Source organism: Ochotona princeps, chromosome 10 (genome assembly GCF_030435755.1).
Source record: "Ochotona princeps isolate mOchPri1 chromosome 10, mOchPri1.hap1, whole genome shotgun sequence".
Lineage (NCBI taxonomy): Eukaryota > Metazoa > Chordata > Mammalia > Lagomorpha > Ochotonidae > Ochotona > Ochotona princeps.
In genome coordinates, this window is record NC_080841.1 from 40,802,269 (window position 1) to 40,829,579 (window position 27,311).

General features: G+C 42.7%; 1 protein-coding gene across 1 annotated transcript in view; it reads right to left on the reverse strand.

Annotated features, from left to right (window-relative positions):
* Positions 1 to 12,452: 12,452 nt before the first annotated feature.
* Positions 12,453 to 27,311, reverse strand: part of LOC105942326 (POTE ankyrin domain family member A-like) — a 45,656-nt gene continuing 30,797 nt past the window's right edge. Inside the window, exons 13-15 of the mRNA XM_058669700.1 lie at positions 23,095 to 23,174; positions 22,714 to 22,803; positions 12,453 to 12,537 (exon numbers count right to left, since the gene is read on the reverse strand). Coding sequence (XP_058525683.1) covers positions 12,453 to 12,537; positions 22,714 to 22,803; positions 23,095 to 23,174 — 255 coding nt within the window. The remainder of the gene's footprint in view (positions 12,538 to 22,713; positions 22,804 to 23,094; positions 23,175 to 27,311) is intronic.

Genomic DNA, 27,311 nt, shown 5'->3' on the forward strand with positions numbered 1-27,311 from the left:
AAGTGATTGCATAAGTAGCACATCAGAGAATCAGAAAGATGTCACAGAAGAAGCGAACACCAAGGCTAGGGAACAACCCTAATGCTAGTGTTCATGGCCAGCAGCACCACAGGAGTTGTAGCGAGGGTGCAAGCCAGCAAACGAGATCAAGTACTAGTATCTAGGGTATGTGGTAAAGGCCCAAAATACCCGTGCTAAGCCCTTTGGTCATGCCGAGGGTCCGGACAACAGAAGTGCACAGTGTCTGAGCCAGAAACTGATTTGGTGACCATCCAGGGCTTTGTTCTTTCTTAGGGAGCTTGCATCATTGTGAGGGCCAGAAATAGAACCATACATACAACCCCTGAGGGATCCAGTGGAGAGAGAAGGGGAAGTCCTCGGCAGGGGTGTGGATCACATGGCCTGACAGCCATCAAGGACCTCAGTCTGTAAGGACCCATCTCCTAGAAGGCTAGCTCACCTTTAGACACATTGCTATTCATTCACTCAAAATGCTGAACTGGAAAATGACACACACACAAAGCAGTTCTTCTCCATTTTTCAGATGCTTACAAATTCATGAGGGTAGTAGGGGAAACCCATTTTAGAAAAAATGTCTGGCTTAGGGCTTTTGACCTCCTAGGCTTTGTGTCAGGAGCTTGATCCCTGGTGAGGTAATGGTAAGAGGAGCTAACCTTCAGTAGGGGTTCTGATGGGAAGCCCTAGGCCCTGGGGGCACTGCGCCTGGGAGAGAGCCTGTGTTTCTCCTGGGATCCCCAGAGCTCCTGACATCCTGTTTCACTTTGTGATCTCTTCTCTCCCATACTCTCGCTATGATGTTATCTGCTGTCACTACAGAATGAAACAGCAGGGTTGTCTGAATTCGGCCTTTCAGCCTCAAAGACTGCGAGCCACATATACCTCTTATCTTTGTAAGTATCCAGCATCAGGTATTATGTTCTCAACACGGAAAGATGTTAAGAAAGTCCTCTTCTTGAATCTGTGTGCCAACGTGGCCACTACTTGGAGTCCAGGCTGCTCCACTTTCCTTCCAGCTCCATGCTAACGTGCCTGGGAAAGCAGCTTAAGATGACCCAAGTGCTTGGGCTGTGTGGGAGGTCCAGAAGCAGCTTTTGATTCAGCCTGGCCCAGCCCTGCTCGATGCATCCATGTGGGAGTGAACTGGTGGATGGAAGAGATCTTTCCTCTTTCTCTCTATAACTCTGCCATTCACATAAATAAATCTTAAACAAACAAACAAAAAGCCACTTCTCATAGAAAGTCTGTATACATTAAATTTTAACTTCATGACTTATTTCCTTTTTCCTGGTCTTGTTTCTTTCTGATATTGAAGTTTTCTCAACATCCGGGGACAGGAAATAAATTAGCCGTGTGTATGACTACCAGAGAGGTAAACACTTAAAATATGTTGTGCTCTTACATTTACTCGAAACTATTCATACAGCATTTAACTACTTGCCGGGGCCTGTTCTAATCTGTGTTTTGTACAACTGGGACAAAACACATGCCTCTGACATCAAGTGGTGTGTGATAACCGCAGGAGAGAGAAATTAATGCAACACTAAGTGACTTTGTGCCAAAAGTACACCAGGGTAGCGTCTGAGTAAGCCCAGAGGAATTGAAAGCTGTTGTCTAGCATTTTAATTATTTGAAGCTAATGAGATGAGACATTGGTCAACCACTGCCTTGCAGCAAATGTCATTAATGTGTGTGTGTGCTTTTTTTTCTTTTTTTTTTTTTTTTGAAAGCTCAGTTTGAAAAAAGAAATCCTTTTTCTGGATGATTCAAGATCAGAGAAGACTGGCCAGGAGTTCTTGGAAATGACTTAGTAACTGATGGTTCTGGACACAGACTCAAACATAAAAGGAAGAAGCTGCAGCAAGTAATTCCTTAAGATATCCACATGTTAAAAATACAAATATGCATATCAATATCTTAAACTTTCGGGCCCAGCGCGGTGGCCTAGTGGCTAGGGTCCTCGCCTTGAGCGCGCCAGGATCCCATAGGGTCGCCGGTTTTAATCCGGAAGCCCCGCTTCCCATACAGCTCCCTGTTTGTGGCCTGGGAAAGCAGTCGAGGACGGCCCAAAGCCCTGGGACGCTGCACCTGCGTGGGAGACCCGGAAGAGCTCTAGGCTCCCAGCTTCAGTTTGGCGTAGTACCGGCTGTTGAGGTCACTTGGGGAGTGAATCATTGGACGAAGATCTTTCTCTCTGTCTCTGCTCCTCCTCTCTGTATATCTGACTTTGCAGTAAAAATAAATAAATCTTTAAAAAAATTTTTAAACTTTCCTAGGTAGCTAAATAAGTGATAAAAAGTTCAAAGATGGGCCCGGCGGCGTGGCCTATCGGCTAAAGTCCTCGCCTTGAAAGCCCCGGGATCCCATATGGGCGCTGGTTCTAATCCCGGCAGCTCCACTTCCCATCCAGCTCCCTGCTTGTGGCCTGGGTAAGCAGTCGAGGATGGCCCAAAGCCTTGGGACCCTGCACCTGCGTGGCAGACCTGGAAGAGGTTCCAGGTTCCCAGCTTTGGATCGGCGTGCACCGGCCCGTTGCGGCTCACTTGGGGAGTGAATCATCGGACGGAAGATCTTCCTCTCTGTCTCTCCTCCTCTGTGTATATCTGACTTTGTAATAAAATAAATAAATCTTTAAAAAAAAAGTTCAAAGATGAGTGGGAAAGCAGGATTTTTCAGGGAGAGAGACTACAATTGGTAAATAAATCTTTTCTTCCTCTTGGAGCTTCTCTCAGGCTACAACTGTCTTTTTTCTTTTTTTTTCCTTAAAGATGTATTTATTTATCTGTAAGGTAGAGTTACTGACAGAGAAGTAGAGACAAAGGGAGATCTTTTATTTACTAGTTTGCTCCTCAAATGGTTGGAATGCTTGGGATTGGATCAGGCCAAAGACAGAAGTCAAGAGCTTCTTGCCAGGTCTCCCACGTGGCTGTAGGGGCGCAAGCATTTTGGCCCTCCTCCACTGATTTTCCAGGTCATTAGCAGGGAGCTGGATTGGAAGTAGACTTCAACCAGTGCCCAAATGGGATGTTGGTGCTTTAAGCAGAAGCTTAGCCTGATGTGCCACAGCGCCTGCCCCCTGGAGGTAAGTCTTCATCACATGAACGCTCCCGGCGATTTTTTGCACTTGGAAGTTCACGGGTTGCTGCCTTAGCAGTACTGGGAAGGAAGGGAATCCCAACAGGAAGCAGAAAAAGGCAGGGGAGTTTGTAAAGATAAATGTAGCTGCTCAGATTACGATTTTACAACATTGAAGATCTTTAGAGACTAGGAGTCTGTAGAAGAGGAAAGCAGAGAAGCAGCCTATCTATGCACATGGAATGTCAGGACCTTGAGTTTGCCATTGAAACCAGCTGTGAGCTGAGACTGCCACGCCTCATCTATATTAACATATCTGCAAAGCTCCCCTTGGGTAGCCAGCTGCTGGAACCTGTTCTCACCAGGCTGCCTCCCTTCTGCTCACGCAAAAGCCCCCAGTAGATCTTGTCCGGTTGCACGCTAGTATCTTGTCTATTTATGTTTACAACTGAGCCAAAGAACCCAGGGTCAGTAGCAGATCCTTTTCTCATGGAATACACTTGGCAGCAGTTCTGTGGAGGTCATTATGGGACTGTGTGGTGGGCAGTGAGGAGCCAGTGACTTGGAGCAGCAAGTGCAATAACGGAAGTAGACTCATTCAAATCAATCTCACTATTCATTTTCTGCTTAACCTTCAAAGGAGAACTTTTGCCTGGCTTTTTTTTTTTTAAATGTTTACCCTCCCCCCCCCCCCAGAAAACTCATTCTTTTTTTTTTTAAAGATTTTTTTTTTAATTACAAAGTTAGATACGTATATATGGAGGCGGATAGACAAAGGAAGATCTTCCGTCCGATGGTTCACTCCCCAAGTGACCACAACTGCCGGTGCACGCCGATCCAAAGCCAGGAGCCAGGAGTTCTTCTAGGTCTCCCACAAGGGTTGCAGGGTCCCAGGGCTTTGGGGCCGTCTTCTACTACTTTCCCAGGCCACTAGCAGGGAGCTGGATGGGAAGCAGGGCTGCTGGGATTAGAACCAGTGCCCATATGGGATCCGGCACGTTCAAGGTGAGGACTTCAGCTGCCAGGCCACCATGCCAGGCCTGAGAAAACTCATTCTTCACTTAGTGAACTGCATGCGTCCATTAAGCACAAAAATAATCTTTTGTCCAGAACCACAGCATCCACCTGTAAGCCAGTGTCTCATGGAAACTCAAAATCTGTCAGTTGGCTTGGGGAACAACCGTTGTCCATACATACTTAGGATTACACTCTAGTGCTTGAAATGCCAATGGTATCTTTGGACTTCCTTTCACTGAAGAGCAAGTCATTAGTGGCCTATATTTTTGTGCATTTTGTAGCTTCCTTTATTAGTTACTTAATTATAAATCATTTTAACAAGTTGTTTTCTGTAGTTGTTGCAAGGGTGTGCTAGTTTTTCAAAGGCAAGAATCTTGCTTTAGGCTCATTTTGAATCCCTGTTTGGGACTGGTTAGGGGTTTACGAGGAATAACAAATGCTGGAAAAGGATAAGAATCCCTTGAACCATGTGGCATCAAGACTGAAAGATATTCCAAGAACAGACACTGTTGGGCAATCTTTGATTCCCTAAGGAAAAACTCAAGAAAATGTAAAGGAAGTGTCACAATCAGGACTGGGGACACTGTGGGAGACCAACAAGAAAGAGCAAGGATCAAGACAGAAAGTGAGCCCAGGACGTCGTTCAGTTCATTCAAGATGGAGTTCAACCAGAAACCGGGAAATCAATGAGCTCAGCACGCCCTACAATATCTGCCAACAGCTCCTGCTATTGTGTTCAAAGGAAGCTTCAATTTGGGAGCAAACTAAACAGTAGAGACTAGCTTCCTTCTTTGTGCCCCGTTACCCATCTTTTGAACATACCATCCATCCTGAATAGGTGCTGGTTCTCAGAACTCGAATGGAAGGTATTCATCATGCAGAGAACAGAGAGTAACAAATACTGCTCTGCAGCATGTGGCCAAGGATAATGGGAGAAAGATACAACTAGCACTTGCAGATAACCAAGTCTGTATAAGATAACCTATGCAGCGTCAGCTTAACAAGGCCACTAGTAAACTTGATCGCTTTTTTTTTTTTTTCCTGAGGCAGAATTGTAACAGAACAGCAACTTGGTGTTTTGTGTTAGATGCCTAAGCTGGCTGTAATGCCTTTAATTGGTGGTCTCCTGATTTGAGTATTAAAAAATATTAAATGTTTCCTTATCATAGAATTTTTGTAATAGAAGCTAAGGCTCTAAAGGTGTATAGAAAGACTGAATTTCTAGGTAATATACATTTTCCATGAACTTTCTGAAGTCTCCATCCACATATTGAAAGAGATGATATAGACTTAGCCAGACATTGATTTTTTTTTTTTAACATCACATGTTACTCTTGTGTACAGATAAAAAAGAAAAGCCAAGGGCCTGGAGTGATGGCTCAGTGGCTGAAACCTTGCCTTGCACGTACTGGGGTCCCATAAGGGTGTCAGTTTGTGTCCTGGCCGCTCCACTTCCCATCGGCTCTTGCAGTCACCTGGGGAATGAACCAGTGGATAGAAGATCTTTATCTCTGTAAACCTGCCTTTCCAATAAAAATTAATCTTAAAAAAAGTCCAAAACATTTAATTAGATATTCATAAAAGTTTGCAATTCAGAGGTCATCTTTAATGCATCATTCTCTTCCACCCTAATAGTATTGAGATGTGACTAACAAGTGAAAATTGTATTTAGGATGTATAACTTTATTTAAATATATATCATGCAGTGATTACCACAGTCAAGCTGAAAAATTTACATTCACCTCATGTCCAGCTAGTCTCTTAGTCAATTTCAAATGTATTAACAATAGTCACTACACTCTAAATGTGCCTTCAGAATTTACTCATAACTCTAGTTTGTAACCCCTGGTCACCATCTGCTTTTCTCCACCCCCGAGTTCCTAGTGATAACAATTCTGTTCTCTGGTATTTTGACTTTGACTTTTTTTTCAGATGTCATACGTGCTTGAGGTCACGCAGTATTTGCCTCTTTGGATCTTGCTAATTTCACTAGCAGCGAGTCTTCACGTCTTCATGTCTTCACGGTGCAGACATGTTGTGGCTCCTGGGCCATTTCCAAGTGAGGTGCTGACTATAAAAATGTGCTGGAAGCTTCTGCCATCTAGTGCCCAGCCTGAGCCATAACCTCATACGCCTGCTTACTCCTGTTCCCCTGATACATTCGTGAATCTGCAAGATGAATCAGAAGGGAACAAATGTATAGTAAACCTAGTGAAAACAGGTTTCATGTTCCCCCCAGCGTTAACCTTTCTTTCCCTTTTCCTCACCCCTGCCCATTTGTTGATTCTTCTCTACTCCAATCCTGTCCAAGGACAAAAGTATAGTCTTTAAACCCCACTATTGGGCAAATCTGTACATCTCCCACTTTTCTCTGACTTAATTTCCAAGTAGGGAATGCCGCATTATCTGATGAGATGACATGAATTACAGACGTTCCTGTGGACTCCTATAGTGGCCTCACTTTTTTGACCTGCACCTGCAACTTACTTATCATTTTACCATGATAAGACTCATGTATGCTGATTGCAGAAACCTTGGAATACCCAGAAAAGTCAAAAGGTCCCATTTATCCCACATAGAAACACTACTGTCTTAGGGAAAGCCAGCTGGAATGCGAAGGCAACTCTTAGGAAACAAGGATGCAGGAGATTCCGAGAAAGCTCAGTTAGACGTCACGCTCCACTGCTGCTGTCTCTCCCAGGGCCCTCCTTCAAATGCTGACCCTTTTAGTTGCTTAGAACTTCCTTCCTTCCTTGCAGGTGTCTCATGGCACCTCACAACCTGCACAGTTTATTCAACCTCAGGCCTGTAATTACTTGGGCACCTGAGCGCTGAGGACTGGACTGGGATGACCCGGTGGTGTGGCTGAGTGGGACGCTCGTGACTGCTGTGGCAGAACAGCTGCTGGGCGGGGTCAGCGGTACGTGCTGCCACAGCAGCCCTGGCTGCATCTGGTATCCTCTTTGACTTCATCTGGCATCTCCATGACAGAGGTCAGGAAGAAAATAATACTCAGTTCTAATAACCAGTTCATTGTTATTGTTAAATACACATGCATAAATAAGGAAACCAAAAGAGTTCATAATTCCAATTCTTAAAAAAAAATACTTCTTTCCATTTTAGTTAAAAAGCTAAGAGAAAGAGACAGAGGTCTTCCATCCACTGGCTTACTTTCCGAATGCTTGCAGCAGTCAGAGTTGGCCAGGCTGAACTCAGGAGCCCAGGAGCCTATTTCCCAGGTGAGTAGCAGGGACCCAACCACCTAAAGCACCTTTTTTTTTTATAATATATATTTTTTATTTTTATTTTTTATTCATTAATTACATTGTATTATGTGTCACAGTTTCATAGGTACTGGGATTCTCCCCACCCCTCCCCAAACCCTCCCACCATGGTGGAACCCTCCACCTTGTTGCATAACCATAGTTCAAGTTCAGTTGAGATTCCCTCATTGCAAGCATATACCAAACATAGAGTCCAGCATCTTATTGTCCAGTCAAGTTCAATGGCTTCTTAGGTATACCCTCTCTGGTGTGAAGACAGAGCCATCAGAGTATCATCCCGATCAATTAAAAGCTCCAACATACCATCAGTAAAAATTTACATCATTATGGAATTAATTGACATAGTAATGAGTAGCCAATATGTTAAAAATAAATGCTAGTTCTTAACCACCTTCTGTGACCACCTCATTGACATTTCAATTTTAGTTCATACACAACATATAACATACATAACATGTTATACATAACATCATATCATCTTAAATTAAGGCAAACATGTGGTCTGAAGCACCTTTTATTGCCTCCCAGGGTTTGCATTAGCAGGAAGCTGGATTACAAGTGGAATAGCTGGGACTGGCGCCCGACACTATGGTGTGGGATGTGGGTGTCCTAAGTAGTGACATCAACTCTTGTCACATAATCCCACCTCGCTAAAATCACAAAAAATGATAGACAAGGGCTTAAAATATGTATAACAGCAACAGAGTTCAAAATGAAAAATAAAGAGCTTGTCTTCCCAAAAGTCTCTTTCCAAAGACAACTGTCATAACGGTCCTGAAAAGGATGTATTCATTTATTTCATGGAAAATGACATTGAAAAGTTAATTTTGATGCAAAAGTCTTTTCAATGCATTCAGAGTTTTTTTCATATTTATTTTCCATGAACCTCTTGAAGCCTCTTGTTGCAAACTGTATATTATGGATATTTTATTATTCTTTCTTCCACTCTTTTTGAGCTTCATAGTTCGTAGGGGTATTTTCACAAAAGCATATATGGGTTTAATAGTTAACTTAGGGTCACACAGATTACATTTGCAAGGTGCTGCAACTTACTTGGCTTATTCTGTACTCATGGGTGTTTTAGTTTACAGTTATACCTTCGCTATAGCATTGTAATAAACAAATACTCATATTTATCCTAAAATTTTTTTTAAAAGATTTATTTAATTTTATTGGAAAGGAAGACATACAGAGAGAAGGAGACACAGAGAGATTTTCTGTCTGCTGGTTCACTCTCCAAGTGAGCCAATCCGAAGCCAGGAGCCAGGAACTTCTTCCAGGTCTCCTAGGATTGGGTTCACGATTCCAAGACTTTGGGCTATCCTTGACTGTTTTCCCAGGCCACAAGCAGGGAGCTGGATGGGAAGTGGAGCTGCCAGGATTAGAACCAGCACCCATATGGGATCCCAGCATGTTCAAGGCAAGGACTTTAGCTGCCAGGCCACCATGCTGGGCCCATTCTGATATATTTTTGTTGGCAATGTCTATAGAGATCTACAGAAGTGGCAGTGCCAAGTTGTGCAATATAGGACTGTATTTTCACAAGTATGGGAATGACATTGTCAAATTGCCCATTACACAGATTACACAAATTTGCACTCTAACACAAATGTGATTGAGATTAAGAACATTTTATCTGTAAAACGCTTTCTGTGACTTGCTTTTTTATGTTCTTTCAAGAGAGAAATTTTAACATTTTCTGTGGCAAATACAGCAGGGCACATTTAAGCTTGCATTTTTTTCTCTTACTTTGAATGGCCTTTCCAACTGCTAAATTACAAATCAATTCAACTCTTGATCTTATTTAAAAATACCATTTAAGTCTTTTTCTTGGAAAGTTCATATTTAATATAAAAAGTATATTAAATACATTTAAGCAAAAAAAAAAGATTGAAAATCCTATGATCTAATTGAGCCATTGTAAACATTGTGTCATAGAAAATTCCAGCCCTTAGGTCTATGCAATAGCTAAGGTTGTTTTTTCGTTTTTGTTTTTGTTTGTTCTCATGAGTTCTGCTTACTAAATATCTGAAGCATATTTCTAAGAAACATTATATTGGGTTGGCACAATGACTCACCTTCAAGCTCCAGAATCCCACATGGGTGCCGGTTTGTGTCCTGGCTGCTTCACTTCCTATCCAGCTCCCCACTGGTGGCCTGGGACAGCAGTGGAGAATGGCCCAAGCCCTTGGGACCCTGTACTCACGTGGGGGATCAGCTCAGCTCTGGCCATTGAAGGCATTTGGGGATAGAAACAGCAGATGGAAGATCTTTCTCTCTTTGTCCTTCTCTCTGTGAGTCTATGTTTGTACTAAAAATAAGTAAATCTTAAGAAACAAAACAGAACAAAAAAGAAAGTAGATCCAGAGGGTCAGCACAATGGCATAGTGGATAAAGCCTCTGCCTACATCACTGGCAAAAAAAAAAAAGTTATATTGAGGTCTAATTTACAGACTACAAAATTAATTTATTTTGAGTCCAGCACGGTAGCCTAGTAGCTAAAGTCCTTGCCTTGCACACATCAGGATCCCACTGGTTTGTGTCCTGGTGGCTCCTCTTTCCATCTAGCTCCTTGCTTTTGGGCTGGGAAAGCAGTAAAGGATGGCCCAAAGCCTTGGGACCCTGCACTCACATTGGAAACCTGGACGAAGCTCCTGGTTCCTGGCTTTGGATCAGCTCAGCTCTGGCCGCTGAGGCCACTTGGGGAGTGAATCAAGGACAGAAAACTTCCTCGCTGTCTCTTCTCTCTGTATATCTGACTTTCCAATAAAAACAAAGAAATAAACGAATCTTTTAAAAATAATCTATCTTAGGTGTATACTTTAGATTTTAGTTCAACTGTAGTTGTGCAATTATCATTCTAATCTTGTTTTAAATATTTCAATTACCTGTTAGAAAGAAGCCTTGTGCTCACTTGTGCTCACAAGAACCTAATGTAAGTTACTTTTGGGTCTCACCCTAAAATAATGTTAGGTGGGTTTCTTCCTGTTTTTCTTTAAACTGAGACACTAATGTAAACATGACCACACAACAGAAAAGTGAATGTGAGATCAGTTCCTACAAGGGCACGATTTAGAAAATATCAAAGCTATAGAAGGAGATCAGACACTCAAGCTCACAGCAGCATCAACTATTCACAAAACTCAAACATCAAGTTCCATCAATGGATGAACAGATAAATAAAATGTGAACTTTGCACATGATAAACCGATTTAACCTTTAACAAGAAGGGAGTCTGACAGACCACAATAAGGATGAGTTCTGCGGATGTAATGATTAAGTGAAAAAAACCAGTCACAAAAGGGCACGGGTTGCACAGCTGCCTGCATATGAGGTGAGCAGAAGAGTCACATTCACAGGGTCAGGACGGTGGACAGCAGCGGCTGGGCGGAGGACCAAGGAGTATCAGAAACCAGGTACAGGGTTTCAGTTCCGGAAGACGAAAGCAGTTCTGGAGATGGGCTGCTGGTGAACGCGGCAGAGCAAAGTGTGCACTTACCGCCCCCGAAACAGTGTAGTCGAACATGGCAAAAACGGCAAGTTTCATGTGCACCGCCCCAAGTATAACAATAAAAAAGAGAAAGGATTTATATTACCCCTCTCTTCAGACTCTCCCATGCCCCCTCCACCCACCCCGGGCTGGGGAACACGGCTGCAGCTGAGGCACGGGCAGCACTGTGAGATGCCTGCTGCAGGTGGGACGTTCTTGCATTCAGCTCTGATATCAGAGGCGAAGAGGCAGGCTCAGCAGCGGCTACTGGTGGATTAACACGTGTGCTGCTGCCTGGGTAACATCAAGGCCAAGGTCCCTAAGTATTTCCTGTTGATCTGAGTGGGCCACACAGGGAGAGAGCTGGCTGGGACATTTGATAAATTCTGCAAAGCGGAAATACGAGGATGTGTGTAAGGGCAAATCTGTGTGGCATGGACAGGGTTGCAATTGGCAGCTTACGGGGCAGAAAGCCTAAGAGTCTGGGGGTATACCTCAGCTCTTGGCAACTCAAACATGAATTTGCTTCATGACAGCAAGCGTTTGTGTTTACTCTGTCAGGAACAGAGTGTGGGATGCTGCCCAGGCCACATGAAATTCATCCCTCTTCCCACCACTGCCAGGCAGGACCCCAAATTTCAGCTCATGAATTTCTTGTGTGCGTGTGTGTGTGTGTGCATGTGCTCCGTAACATTTAGAGGGTTTCCACAAGGAAATAATGAATATTTTCTTTTGAGACCTTTAGAAGAATGGATGCTAGTGAACCAGAACAAATTTAATTTCTGCAGACTTGGTAAATTTGGGACTTCGACTAGAATTTAGGAGACAGAGACCTGGATAAAATAAAAGTATTAAAAGAACCCCTTTGTCCTGGCCAAATCCAATACTTTGCAAGTCAATTGGTATGGGATACCATATTTACCATGAAAAAGAAACTTGGAGGCCTAACTAGTTTTCTTTTCTTCTCTCTTTTTTTCCCCAAGGGAAGAGCTATTTGTATACAAACCTAGAGCTACAAATGGTTTTGCAGAATTATCCTACAGTGCTTTTTGTCACATGGCATTGAGAAAAGTTCTAAAATCTGTATTGAATATATTTATTTATTCAACTATCAATTTATTTATTCAAGTATATTTCATCTAGAAACATTCAACTTCTACTTTTCCCTCTACTTCACAAATCACATTAGGTCCTGTCTAGTTTTTAAGGACCTGAATCAGCTACTGAGCAGGGCATAGTTGCGTAAACACCTTTTCTTCTGACACAGTTGCCCACTGTTGGCGGAGTTTAAATTCTAGAGTGTCATAACTACAGATAAACTTAGGTTTCGGGTCTTACAGGTATCAGGAAGATGTCCTTACAGAACTTGGTTGCATTCTGCCTGTCTTATTTCTGTCTGCTGGGTTTTCACTGTCATAAAGTGTATGTGCACACACACACACACACACACACACACACACACACACACTGTGTTTTTCTCTTCCTTTATTTTCACTGCCAAGTCTATAGTAGCTAGAACTTGTGATTTGACAGAAAAGGGACGGCATGTTCATGGAGAGAGCCCAATGCTAACGTAAAAGTCTTGGTGTAATTTTTATGGCTCCTGTGAGTTTTATCTTCACAGAACTGTTTTCGCACATCTTGTCAGAGCAACTGTGAGAGGAACACCAGCACAGAGGTGAAGTGCATTCCTGCCCAGGGAGAAGCTGCCATCTGACAACGTGGGTTCCTACAGGTCTGGTCCACAAAGGGCATTTTAGTTACCATCCGTTTATTGCAGACAATTCAGTCTAACAGTGACACATACATTACAGTGTACATGAGCACATGAGTAGTAAACTAAAACATCTGGTTTTCATCTTACGCATGTTTATCATGTCACTGTGGAAAAAACTCCGGAAAAATCTTGAAAACTAATTAGTTCCAAATTTATTTTAAGAAAGAAGGGCTACAAAGTTTTGATGACAAAGTTTTGGTGGCCAGCTACTGACTCTTCAATGCAGTGTGGGTGATTATTTGTACATACTTTTTTTTAATTATTATTTTTTTTATTACAAAGTCAGATATACAGAGAGGAGGAGAGATAGAGAGGAAGTGGAGCTGCCTGGATTAGAACCAGCGGACATATGGGATCCCGGCACATTCAAGGCGAGGACCTTAGCAACTAGGCCACGCCGCCGGGCCCATTTGTACATACTTTTAAAAAATATTTCAATATAGAATTCTCTTTTCTGGAATAGGCACCTGGATTGTGATTTCCATTTGCAGAGAAGCTATCTCAAATAAGCTTTAAAGTACTATACAAGTTCTCTCAATACACTATAGCATGTATATATATTAAAATATTCTACATGTATATAGTTTACATATATATGTACATATGGTTCACTCCTTCATCAAACTGATTTCTACACTTTGTAAGAAATGACCGCTGTCTATATTAGTTTTGTTTACAGTTTCTTTTGAATTACTAATTTCTAAAAATTTCCATTTCTTGGCAAGTTTACATATTGTTACACACACATGCTTGCATACATGCAAACACTTTTCTACACTCATTACATTTAATGATTTGTTACATTATTACAAGTGGAAATTGAAAATTATTAAGATTATCAATGATTGTCCATTATTATTTTTGTTAAGGATTTATTTCTTTTTATTGGAAAGGCAGATATACAAAGAGGAGGAGAGACAGAGAGGAGGATCTTCTGTCCGATGGTTCACTCCCCAAGCAGCCACACTGGCTGCAACTGAGCCAATCTGAAGCCAGGAACCTCTTCCGGGTCTCCTGCACTGGTGCCTGGTCCTAAGCCTTTAGGCCGTCCTCGACTGCTCTCCCAAGCCACAAGCAGGGAGCTGGATGGAAAGTGGGGCTGCCAGGATTAGAACCAGTGCCCATATGGGATCCTGGCTCTGTCCATTATTTTGAATGCTCAAAAATTGACTCAATTCTACTTCATTCTAGAATAAGCACAAAGTTTCTACTGAATAATCTTTTAAAAATCAGTGGACTTGGGCCCAGCGGTGTGGCCTAGCGGCTAAAGTCCTCACCTTGAAAGCCCTGGGATCCCATATGGGCGCCTGTTCTAATACCGGCAGCTCCACTTCCCATCTAGCTCCCTGACTGTGGCCTGGGAAGGCAGTTGAGGACGGCCCAATGCATTGGGACCCTGCACCCGCGTGGGAGACCTGGAAGAGGTTCCAGGTTCCCGGCATCGGATCGGCGTGCATCGGCCCGTTGCGGCTCACTTGGGGAGTGAATCATCGGACGGAAGATCTTCCTCTCTGTCTCTCCTCTGTGTATATCTGGCTGTAATAAAATGAATAAATCTTTAACAAAAAAAAAAAAAAATCAGTGGACTTTTACATAAATCTATATACATATAAAACTAAACATAAATTTGAGAAATTATATGAAAGAATGCTTTCATATTTATTTTTAAATGTATCAGTGACAGACTCTTGAAGTGCACATATGACTTGACTTTATAATTTGGAGCAAAAACTTTTAGGAGCAATGAGCAGAGTTAAGATGTGGAGGATGGGTGTTTGGCACAGTGGTCGAAACACCAGTTGCAATCTTTGAATCCCATTTTGCAGTGTGTAAATTTGAGTCCCAGTTCCGTTTCTGACTTGAATTTCTGGCTAACGCACACCCTGGGCAGCAGTAGGTGATGGCTGCCATATGGAAGAGCCAGATTGAATTCTGATTCCCGCCTTTTGCCTGGCCCATTCTGGCTGTTGTAGGCATGGGGGGTATGAGCCAGCACGTGGAAGAGCTTGGTTTTTATCTGTCTCCTTGTCTCTCCTCCCTGCGTTTCAAATAAGTAAAATTAAAAATAAATAAATAAAATTGTAATATCTGTGGTCTGTAAAGCTCTTGATCTAATGTTGGTTGAGGCCAGTTTTCAGGCTTCATGGGAAAGATACAGAGGCTCCCATAGGATTTGATTTGCATAGCAAAACTCATCTGCTACTCCCACTTTGCACACTGCTGTCTGGGTGGATTTAGCAGGCTGTCCCTCTGACTCCATCAGGAAACAGAGCCCTCTGCTGGGCTTTATCAGTCTCTGCTGATTTTTGACTGGAGATCCTGGAATTACAAATTCTAGACTCAGCTCAGCAAAACTCGGTTTCATCCATGCGAATAACAACTGGAGAGCTGAAGAGTTTGTTAATGTCTGTGAATTACCAAACCAATACTGATTTTGTGATTTAACATTATAGACAATCTATTTTCTTTTTTTTTTTTTAAAGATTTATTCATTTTATTACAAAGTCAGATATACACAGAGGAGGAGAGACAGAGAGGAAGATCTTCCGTCCGATGTTTCACTCCCCAAGTGAGCCGCAATGGGCCACTGCACGCCGATCTGAAGCCGGGAACCAGGAACCTCTTCCTGGTTTCCCACGCGGGTGCAGGGTCCCAATGCATCGGGCCGTCCTCAACTGCTCTCCCAGGCCACAAGCAGGGAGCTGGATGGGAAGTGGAGCTGCCGGGATTAGAACCGGCGCCCATATGGGATCCCGGGGCTTTCAAGGCGAGGACTTTAGCCGCTAGGCCACGCCGCCGGGCCTGACGATCTATTTTCTAAGAATGAGTAGAGAAGTTGTGGTATCCTAAAATGTTCATCTAGAGACAAGGGACCATTATCACCAAACTAGAATTTCCAGTTTTAAGCTTTGCTTAGATGTGGAATGCTAACCACAGCACTAAATGTCTGCACCAAAGGAAGTTATTTATTCCATCAGTTTTGGGTTTGTAAATATGCTGAATGAAATTTACAGTTTCCTAACATCTATCCCTTCTGCTGGTTTCATCTTTTAACACTTTGCAATAGTCTGGTGCCAGTATTGATAGACTTCTGTAAACTAAAGTCTTTTTTACATTAGGGTTAACCCTTTGTGTTATACATCCTGTGGGTTTTGTCAAAGGTATGCCATATATGCACAGTCACAGTAACATGCCAATGGTTCCCCTGGTCTAATAACCCCCAAGATCTGCCCACCTTGTTATTCCTACCGTTTCCTTAACCCTGGCAGTTCGTTAATTTCCATATGCTCCATAGTGTTGAGAGTTGGACTGAATACCCAGAAGGTGCGAAGCACGTGTTGCATTGGTTGGTGGCTTAGACTAGTTACAATATTTCATGTGGACTTCTCACCTTCTTCTTTCTCACCTGGGGTTCTGAACTGAGTAAGAGCAGACTAAGGAGAGAGAAGGCTGTTGTGCCGGATTTTGAAATCCCCAGGAAATCATCGAGTCTGAAGTCGGTGCTATGGCATAAAGGCGGTTTATTCAGGTTAACTTAGGTCTCCCAGCCACCCCCACCCAGCCCAGCTGGGCTAGGCGGGCGAGGGGCAGCTGCAGCCAAGGCTGCAGCAGGAATAGCAGGGCAGGAAAAAAAAAAAGAGCAAGGTTGAACAGCACAGGGCTTTTATCCATTTCAGCACAATTCCATATCAATATACAGTCATGATTGGTCAGTTTTCACTGTTAACTTTCTTTTTTTTGAAAGATTTTTATTTTTATTACAAAGTCAGATATACAGAGAGGAGGAGAGACAGAGAGGAAGATCTTCAGTCCAATGATTCACTCCCCAAGTGAGCCGCAACGGGCCACTGCACGCCGATCCGAAGCCGGGAACCAGGAACCTCTTCCAGGTCTCCCACGCGGGTGCAGTGTCCCAATGCATTGGGCCGTCCTCGACTGCCTTCCCAGGCCACAAGCAGGGAGCTAGATGGGAAGTGGAGCTGCCGGTATTAGAACAGGCGCCCATATGGGTTCCCAGGGCTTTCAAGGTGAGGACTTTAGCCGCTAGGCCACACCGCCGCCGGGCCCCCACTGTTAACTTTCAAAAAGAGCAAGCTGACAGGCTTCTATTGGCGGGTTTGAAGCAAGCAGCTTTCAAAAGGTACAAAGGGATGAGATATAGGGCGGTGAATCTTATCTAACACCAGGGACCTCCTTCCTGAGGAGTGGTCTGCCTATGTGACCTGCCAGGTGTCCTGCAGGGTGTCATGTAGACTTCAGGCCTGGAGTTCACACAGCCCCCAGCCAAGCACTTAAGGCAGAAATCACAAAAGCAGAAGACACCCAGGTTCTTCAAAGGCTACTATTCACTCAGTACTCACAGAAATTCTACCCTCAGCACACAATGCTTACTTGAGTCAGAATGACAGAAGCAAAGCTCTTTCTCACACCAGATATTTTGAGATGTCCACCCACTGACAAAGGATCAGGTTTACAGACACTTAAAAAATTCTGAGGAGATAATCCAAAGTTTCATTGGCATTTTCCTCTAACTCTAATTGTAGAATATTTTACAGAAATAGCCATAGATGCAAAATAAACTAATACAATTTAATATTTATTCCTGATAGAAGCTAGTGTGAAAAGGGAACTTCTTTTTTTTCAAGATTTATTTATTTTTATTGGAAAGCTGGATATACAGAGAGGAGAAGAGACAGAGAGGAAGATCTTCCATTCGATGATTCACTCCCAAAGTAGCCACAACGGCTGAAGATGAGCCAATCCAAAGCCAGGAGTCAGGAGCTTCTTCCAGGTCTCCCACACAGGTGCAAGGTCCCAAAGCTTTGGGCCGTCCTCGACTGCATTTCCAGACCACAGGCAGGGAGTTGGATGGGAAGCGGGGCTGCCAGGATTAAAACTGGAGCCCATATTGGATCCTGGTACGTTCAAGGAGATGACATTAGGCACTACACTATTGCGCCGGGCCCAATGAGGGAACTTCTTCAATAAAACTGCGTTATAGGTCAGCTGCCATGGTTTTTGCCTCTTGTATAATCCTCTTTCCTTAAGTGTGGAAGGGGTCTGTGACTTGCCTCTGCCCATCGCCAAATGGCCATGGTAAGAATTCTGTAATGTAAGTAACCTCTCAGATCAGCTACCTTCTTTTTTTAAAAAATATTATTATTATTATTATTTTATAATACAGTTCCATAGGCTCCTGAGATTTCCCTTATCCCCTCTCCAATTCCCCCTCCCCTGAGTTCCCCTACATCATTACTCAGCTATAGTTCTTCATACAAAGTCATATGTTCATCATTGTGGGCATGGACAATGGCAGAGAGTCCAGCATCCTAATTGTCAAGACACAGTAAACATCTTTGTCTGGAAGTAGAGATGCATACTACATAGTAACCTCACATCTGGATATGTCAGTCTCCATTTCACAGTTTCTGTACTTCCCCTTAAATGAAAAGCCACAATACAAAATCAACAATAGGAATAAAAATAGAAATTCATAATGCCATGAAGTTGAATAACATGACTAGATATGATAGTCTCCATTACACAGCTATTATACATCCCCTTAAATGAAAAGCCACAAAACAATATCAACAACAGGAAGAAAAAAGAAATTAACTACACCATGAAGTTACATAAAATGCTATTGACTGATTGTGTCGTTGAAGAAATGAAAAAGAAAATCAAGAACCTTCTTGAAGAAAATGATGCTACTGTATGATCTATGAGTCATTGAATAGTTTAATCAGAAGAAAGTGTTTTGAAGAGATGAAACTAACAAAAACACCAAAATCCATGAGATATAGTTTCCGCTGATTTTTGTTAGTGAAATGTGTCTCTTCTGGACAACAAATAGATGGGTTTTGCTTTTAATCCAGTCTACTAATCCATGACGTTTGATTGAGCTTAAGCCAATTACTTTCAGGGTTAATAAGTATGGATGGTAATTTGGCCCTGCCATTTTAGGAATGGGTTGTTCATTGACTTAGTCTTCTGTTGTCATTTTACTGGGATGCTCTTTCCATATGCCTTTGGTTTTGTTTGGTGCTATTCTTCTCTGTCAAGAGAACATCCTGGGGCCCGGCAGCGTGGCCTAGCGGCTAAGGTCCTCACCTTGAAAGCCTCGGGATCCCATATGGGCGCCGGTTCTAATCCCGGCAGCTACACTTCCCATCCAGCTCCCTGCTTGTGGCCTGGGAGAGCAGTTGAGGACAGCCCGATGCATTGGGACCCTGCACCCGCATGGGAGACCAGGAAGAGGTTCCTGGTTCCCGGCTTCGGATTGGCACGCGCTGGTCCGTTGCGGCTCACTTGGGGAGTGAATCATCGGATGGAAGATCTTCCTCTCTGTCTCTCCTCCTCTCTGTATATCTGGCTGTAATAAAATGAATAAATCTTTCAAAAAAAAAAAAAAAGAGAACATCCTGAAGTATCATTTGTAGGGCAGGTTTGGAAGAGGTTTGTAACTTTTCTTTACTGTGGAAGAATTTTATTTCATTTTCAAAGACAAAAGAAAGCTTTGCTGGGTATGTTATCCTGGGTCAATAATTTTTTGCTTTCAGATTCTGGAATATGTCACTCCATTCTTTTCTTGCCTGTAGAGTTTCCTGTGAGAGATCTCCTGTGAATTTAATTGGCATTCCTTTATAAGTCAGTTGATTTTTTTCACGTGCACATTTACGGATCTTTTCCTTATGTTCAATTGAAGAGAGCTTGATGATCATGTGTCTTGGTGAAGATCGCTTTTGGTCAAGCTTGTTGGGAGTTCTGGCATCTCCTGGATTTTGTTTCCCAATTCATTCTCTAGATTAGGGAAATTTTCCTTTATTATTTCATTAAATATATTTATAAAACCAGTTTCTCTTTCTGCACCTTCCGGGACTCCCATAACTCTTATATTTGGCCTCTTGATAGTGTCTTTGAATTCTTGAATACTTTTTTTGGCCTGATCCAGCTCGGCTTCCAACTTTTTGTTTGCCCCTGGTGACAGGAAATATCTTATAATCTGGATTCTTATGTTAGATTTCCACCATGGTCTCACCACTCTCCACCTCCTGTGCTATCATGCTGAGGTTGCACTGTTGTCTGTACAACTCTTTTCCCACTTCCGGTTGGAGCAGGTCCCAGGAATAGGGAGACACCAGGTGTCCTATATAGTTAGGTTGTTGGTGGCACTGATCTTGCCATAACCTGTTGGACGTTAGGTGCCACATGAATGTATTTTGACCTGTACGATGCCACAGTCAGTATTATTTTCCTGTAGGACCAGTGTAATTTGCTGAACTCAGTGAGTCCTCCCGAGCTCAGCACATGCACAGTTCACTATTGTCCCCTCACTCCTAAGCTTTTGCCACAGAATACACAACGGCGCCTGACGTGACTTTACTAGAGTTCTTGATCTGCTGGCTGTCAGGTCAAAATTACTTTTACATGCAATTTACATGCAATTTACCTATAGCTGTTCAAGGAATTAATTATCATACTGGATTAAGAACCAGAACTTTTGGTTTTCTCATGCTTTATCTATTTATTCTGGAACCATGTACTTAGCAATGGAACTATAACATAAGGATGATGATAGTGTAACTATCAATATTCATAAATTGAGTACCAATAAAATAGGTTAACAGGTTATTTCCATACACACAGATAGGATGATAGACTGGTGTGCACAATTAGTCCAGTTTGGATTGGCAAAAGCCAAATTGACTCAGAAGTTATTATTCTACACTAAGAATTTTATAGTTCTTCCTAGGGTAAAAGGCAACCAAAGATGAAATAAATGATTGGAAGTATTAAATGTCATCTGCCAAGTAACCAGCTCTGAACTTTGGCTAGAATGAAGGTGATTGCATGTTTGGACCTGGTATCTCTGCCATAAACTGAAGAGCTGACAGTGCTGTTGTGATCTGAGTGGTTGCAGCATGCAGGCCCACAGTGCTACAGAGATGCAGGAATGAAGACAAGCGTCAAGCCAGAAGTAAGAGACAAATAGATTTTGAGATTTTTTCAAAAGCTACCAAACATCATGACTAAATAAGGCATAAATATATTCTGTATTATGATGTACATGTTTCCACATAATCTCATTAGACTATCATCTATCTTAATCAAATGATGGAAAGGGCTGTTATTTTAGAAAACAATTGATATAAATTTAATTCACAAATGTTGGCATTATATCTCATCTAGTTCTCTATTTAAATTGGTTTGCATCTCCTCTAGTTCCACCAGTACCTGGTACAAATTTGTTCATTACTTGGTTTTGCAACTAAAATTTTATTGTAATACAGCAACACCTGTACATTAGCATACTGCTCATATCTACATGTATGCTGTAGCTGCAGTGTTGCCTTGTAACATGCATTACCTGGGCCAATATACAAAATAATATTGTGGAAAAGACTATTGACTTAAAATTCGTATATATATTGCTATTTGAGACAAGTGGTATATCAATGATAGTGGTCTTCTATCCAGCTGTCCTCAATTTTTGTTCTCACCATTGAAAATATGTTGGAAGATTGGCATTGTGCCACAACAGGTAGAGCTGAGATGCTGGCATCTGACATGAGTATCAGTTAATGTCCCAGATTACTCTACTTTTAATTCAACTCCTTGCTAACAACCTGGGAAAAGTAGAGCAAGATGGCCTAAATGCTTTGGTCCCTGCCACCCATGTGGGACACCCAGATGAAATCTTGGCTCCTGGCTTTGTCCCGGTTCAGCCTCGGTTATTGCGGCCGCTTGGATAGTAAGTGAATAACGGGAAGATTCTATCTCTATCCTTCTTTTCCTCTCTCTCTGTAACTCTGACTTTCCATTAAACAAATATTTTTTTAAAAAGAAAATGACATCTAATGGGGAAGATGAAACCTAGAGTTCTTTCCTGGAATTGTACCATAAAGCTTTCATTGATTCCATTAACTAACAGTGTATTTTCCACTTATAATTTGTAGATCATTTCTCTATACTGCTTAGTGGACAACAATCATAAAATACAATTCTAAATTTAAACAAACTATTCTAAATTGAACAGTACACACTTTATATGATGACCATCAAAGATAGGTTAAAGTCACCTGAAAGCAATGCACATTCTTGGGTGTCTCTGTAAATAACCAATCAATGCAAATGTTCTTGATCCCCAGATATGAGTATCTGTCTACTACAAATGCACCCTATCCATTGTCATTTAAAGGAACTAACTAATAAAATTTACTATGACATCATTTCTCCATGCAGTGTTCACATGCGATCTTGTGACTATAATTTTTATTAAAGAAGGATAAGACCAATAGGATAATCCTGTTTTTCTTCCTACACAGTTAAACCATATTTACTACTTACCAACAAATTGGTATCCTAGATCACACTTCAACTTGTGTGAGATTAGACTAAGCTTTGATGAAGGATGACAAACATGGACAGATGGGGCAAAATTTTTTTTCTCTGAACCTTCAGTTTTTGCACCACCCTGTTGTGCTATTGTGCAACATTGTAGTAGCCATTTCTCTTTTCCCTGACATCTATTCCCTTTTACAAAATCCAAACATTCCTTGTGGTGAAGAAAACCTGTATAATGAACTCCTATCTATTCTCCAAAAAAACACAACTTACTCCCTAGAAGGTAATCCATTCTCAAAATCTCAGTGACGACTTTAGATTTTAACTGAAGAGATTCAGTTTTAGTCCAAATCATTACTCAACCTTCTTGGCATCTTCAAGTGATTATAAACATTAGCAGGGATTCTAAGTGACAGCTGTATACTCATGATCATAGCAACATTCACAGTAGACTACATCATGCAAATGTCCATCAATTGATTAATTAATACAAAAGATACACTACAAACACTATTTTTTGATGTTTCACAATTTTAAATTCAAATCTTACTGCCAAAATAATTAATTTTACATATTCAGTAAATTTCAATCAAGGTAAATGGCTTCAATGAGACTTTTCATGTTAGCTTAAATATTTTTATCATCTCCTGATAGAAAAATAAAATCTCCTTTTCAGTGTGACAGAAGATAAGAGATCACTTACTGACCTTGGTCTTGCCAGGTTTTTCTCCAGCTTTTCAATTCTGTCTGCTTGATTTTTGATGGTATATTTTAATTCCAAAATTTCACACTCAAGCCTAAAATAAAAATTGAAAAATATTCTCACAATCTAAATTTTGCAGAATTTTCTGAATAAACACCACTAAGAGGTATAATTAAATTCTTAAAAAGTCAAAAAGCAAATGATTTTGCAACCATGTCAATAATGTGTGATAGGAAATATCTGCAAAAATTATGTACTACCAAGTAGCTTAAAGCCTCCATTTCTCCCTGGCTACAAGACATATTTATGATGATAAGTGACAGTCTAAGTCTCACAGTACATGGCTTCTGTGCTTTAGATGGATTTGAGTTGCTTTGTATGTTACCTTAAATTGTGGTATTTCAGTTGATCTGACTTCTCCATATTTTGTACCATTCCTTGGTATTGAGCTTCTGCCTCTTGAAACTAAAATAAAAAAATGGTTTACCAGCATCTGGTACAAATCTACTCACCACGGCTATTTTATTAGTTCAAAACATATTTATTTGCAAGGCAGAGTTATGTATAGAGAGCAGGAGAGACAAAATGTTAGATCTTGAGCCCACTGGTTCAGATCCCCTAACCGCCACATTGGGCAGGGCTGAAGCATGTTGAAGACAGGACCCAGGAGCGTCATCTGGGTCTCACACACAAGGGTGGCAAATTTTAATGGGACATAGAAACACCTATTCATTTGCTTATTGCTTATGGCTACATTTATACTGTAATTTCAGAGTTGAATTGTTGCAACAGACATCACCTGGGTCTAATACCTAAAATAATATTGTGGTTAAGAATTCTTATTTATTTCTTGTCCATGTAAGCCTTGACATTTTAATCAGGAGCATGCCAATAAATGCAGTGGTTTATACAAGTTGCACTCAATTCTTGCTCACACACCTGAAAACTGTCATCCAGTGGGGAAGGTGAAGGACACAATACATTCCATCCCTGCATAAAACTTCCATGAATTTCATTAGTCAGCAACATGTCTTTCTCACTTAGAGTTTACAGACCACTTTCTCTTTGTAAAAAGAGGATTCCAGATTGGGGAACAAACAATTTAAATGACCATCTGTGATAGGCCAAAACTATAGGCCTGAGAATATTGCACTCAATGGTTTAATCAAATTTTCCAAGCCAATTCACTCCTGGGCTTCAGTATAAACACTCTGAGGGTACCACAAGGTTATATTTTGGTGTATCAGAAAGCTGTGATCAGTGCACAAAGAACCATAAAGCTATAAATCCCAGCTGTGGCTACCTCATGCGGAAAAGTAAATTTATATATTTTTTCTTAGTATAACCTGAGTATTTGATAGAAAAATGTACTTCTATTTCCAACATAGTATATTAACTTTGTAATTTGTTGATTAAAATTCATTAGAATGCATGTTTTATCAGAAAGTTTCACTTATAATGCTTAGTCAATGTCTCAAAGAAGAGATCTCTGTTACGGTGTAACTGCCCTGTGATATGTCCTGGAACATGGTGTTATGATGCCTCCAGCGCTTTATTTTTGTTGTTTAAGATAGTATCTTTTTATCTAGATTTGAGAAGAATGCTGTTAGTATTCCAACCATGGCACTGTCTGTGCATAAAAGCCATTGATTTTTGTGTGTTGATTTTATATTCTGCAAATTTATCAAGCTCTCTTCAGCTTTCCAAAGTCTCTTAGTGGAGTTGTTCCCATATATATAAAGTCATGTCGTCTGCAAACAGGAATAATTTGACTTATTCCTTTCTAATTTGTATCTGATTTCTTACTGTTGCCTAATGGCTCTGCTAAAACGTCCAGAACTATAATGGCAGTGGTGAAATGTGCATCATTGTCTGGTTTGCTTGAGGGCTGGAGGTAGTGAAGGGTTGAGCTAGGTATGACCATTGAACTCACCAATGCTCATGGGCACTGGGGTTGGGAATATTTTGGGTTGGTGCAGGCTGGAGCACCTGCAGGTGCATTCAAGAATTGGGTGTGGGGTGGACCATGCCATACCATCCACCAGCACACACAAAGGCTGAGACTGGGGGTCAGACTATACCAGGTAAGGCCTAGCACTTACTGGCATGTGTGAGCTCTGAGTCTGGAGTGGGCCTGCTGGGAGAACATGGGGAACTCCCCTGGTCAGCCATTGCTCCCACTGGTGAGCATGTGAGTCAGGGCTGGGTGTTGGTCAAACCAGGCAGGGCTGCTTCACTTGTTGGCAGGTGTGTGGGTTGGTTCTTGGGGGGTGCACCAGGCAGGGCCAGGCCAATCCATAGCACACTAGCATGTGTGGGAGCCAGATGGGATATGGACCATGCTAGACTACCATATGTACTGGTTTGCATGAAAGTCAGGGATGGGGGCTGACTGGACAGGGCTAGGTTTCAGTACTCACCACAGAGTTGGGACTAAGGTGTGCCAGGTCATGCCGCGCCAGGCTATAGCACCAGATGGCAAAGGCCAAGACAGGGCATGATTTATGCTAGGCTAGGTCAGAGCAACCACTGGCACATGCAAGATCTGTGACTGGGAATGAGGCTGTTTGGGGAACTAAGGGAACGCCCATACTGGGCTGCAGTTCCCATTGATGAGCATGCCAGCTGGAATGGGGGTGGCAAACTGGGCTGGACATGGCCATAGTATCCCTTGGCATGGGTGTGGACTTGGTCTGAGGAGTGCCAGACGGGGCTAGGCTCCCACATCCACTGGTGTTCACAAGAGCTAGGGTGGGTGTAGAACAGGCTGGGCTAGGTCTATGCACACATCGAATCATGGGAAAGCAAGGTCTGGGGGTGGACCAGGTAGGGTTGTGCTGTAACACCACCTAACAGTAAGGGCTGGAATGGGTGTGGACTGGTGGAGCAAGGCTGTTCTTCCTGCCAGGGTAGGAGGTGGGCCAAGTCAGACCAGGTCAAGAACCCCCCAGTGTGTATGAAATCTACGACTGGGAGGTGATCTGATACAGGAACTTGGGAAACTCCTGTCAGGACGCAGTCTCTGCAGGTGTGCACAAGAACCTAAGCTGGGAGCAATCCAGACCAAGTCAGATTACGGTATCTGCTGGCACACATGTGGATCAGGTCTAGGGGCAGGCCAGGCTAGGTCAGATCACAGTACCCACTGGCAGATGTGAGAATGGTACAGAACAGGCCAGGATGGGTCACAACACCAGCCAGTTAGTTCACTGGGACTTGAGGTTGGCTGGGCTGGGCTGGGTTGGGCTAGGCTGCAGCACCTGCTAGCATGAGCTGGAACTGGGGGCAGGTGGGATTGAGCCAGGCTGCAGCACACACTAGTGAATACCGAAGTGTGGCAAACCAGGACAACTGGGCTGCAGCTCCCACCAACACATGTCAGATTTGGGATGGGGGCAAGTCTCGTAGGGGAGCTGTAGGGGCTATCCTCATTGCTCCCTCTGGTGAGTGTGAGAGCTGATACTCGGGGCAGACCAGGCTAGGCAGGGCTATAATGCCTGTTGGCCTACATGTGAGCTGGGTTAGGGGGAAGAGTCAGGCTCAGCTAAGTGACCGTATCCACTAGTGTGTGCATGAGCCAGAGTGAGTGCAGGCTGGTTGGGTTTTGCCACAGAATCAGCTAGCAGGTGCTGGGACTGGAAGCAAATTCTGTTAGGCTAGACCCCAGAACCACCTGGAAAGTGCAAGATCTGCGGCTGTGAGTGGGCCTAGTAACTTACCATGGACACTTCTCTGATAGCCTACAGCTCGCACTGGTGAACATGAGAATCAGGGCTGGGGGCAGGCCTGGTCGGACAGGTGGTGACAACCAGCCAGTGTTGAGTATGGGCTGGATAGTGGTGTCAGTTGGACTGCTAGGCTTCAGCTCCATCAATGTGTGTGAGAGTAATAGGATGTGGAACAGATTGGACCAGTCTGCTGTACATACCAATATGCACAGGAACTGGGCCTGGGCCTGGTGGGAGTTATTGGGGGTTGCTCTGACCAGACTGCAGTTCCTGCTGGTGTGTGAGGGCAGAGTGTGTGGTGAGCAGGGTTAGGCTGGGCCACATCATCCCTTGGTTTGCATATGAGATAGGGCTGGAGACAGAACTGATCAGGTAACTGCAACCAGCAATGTGTGTGTAGGCTGCTATCGACGACAGACAGAGCTGGACCGCACAGGACTCTTGGTATACACAAGAGTAAGGTTGGGGTTTCTTTGGTGAGATTTCTTTGGGGACTCCAAGACTAGATTACTGGACTCAGAACTCCAACCACATGAAAATCACAGGATCTGTGGTCTGACTATGGAGTGCATGTGCCAGAATTGGGTCTCCACAGTTGCTGAGTTCTGTGCAGTGAATGGCATGCCCAGATGCTCATGGGGGGACATGAAAAACACTTCATTGAGGCTTGTAGAGGACATTGAAGGAAGAACAAACTGGACAGCTCTTTTGGTCAAGCTTTGACAAAGAGTATCTGGTTCACTGATACTCTAAGATGGACTATGTGAGAAAAATGGAACTTGGAAGGATTTCCTTAACCTTGGAGTAATGAAATCAACAGCGCCTCACAAGTATCAAAACCACTTAAGCAGTATCCTTGGAACATGCTCCACAT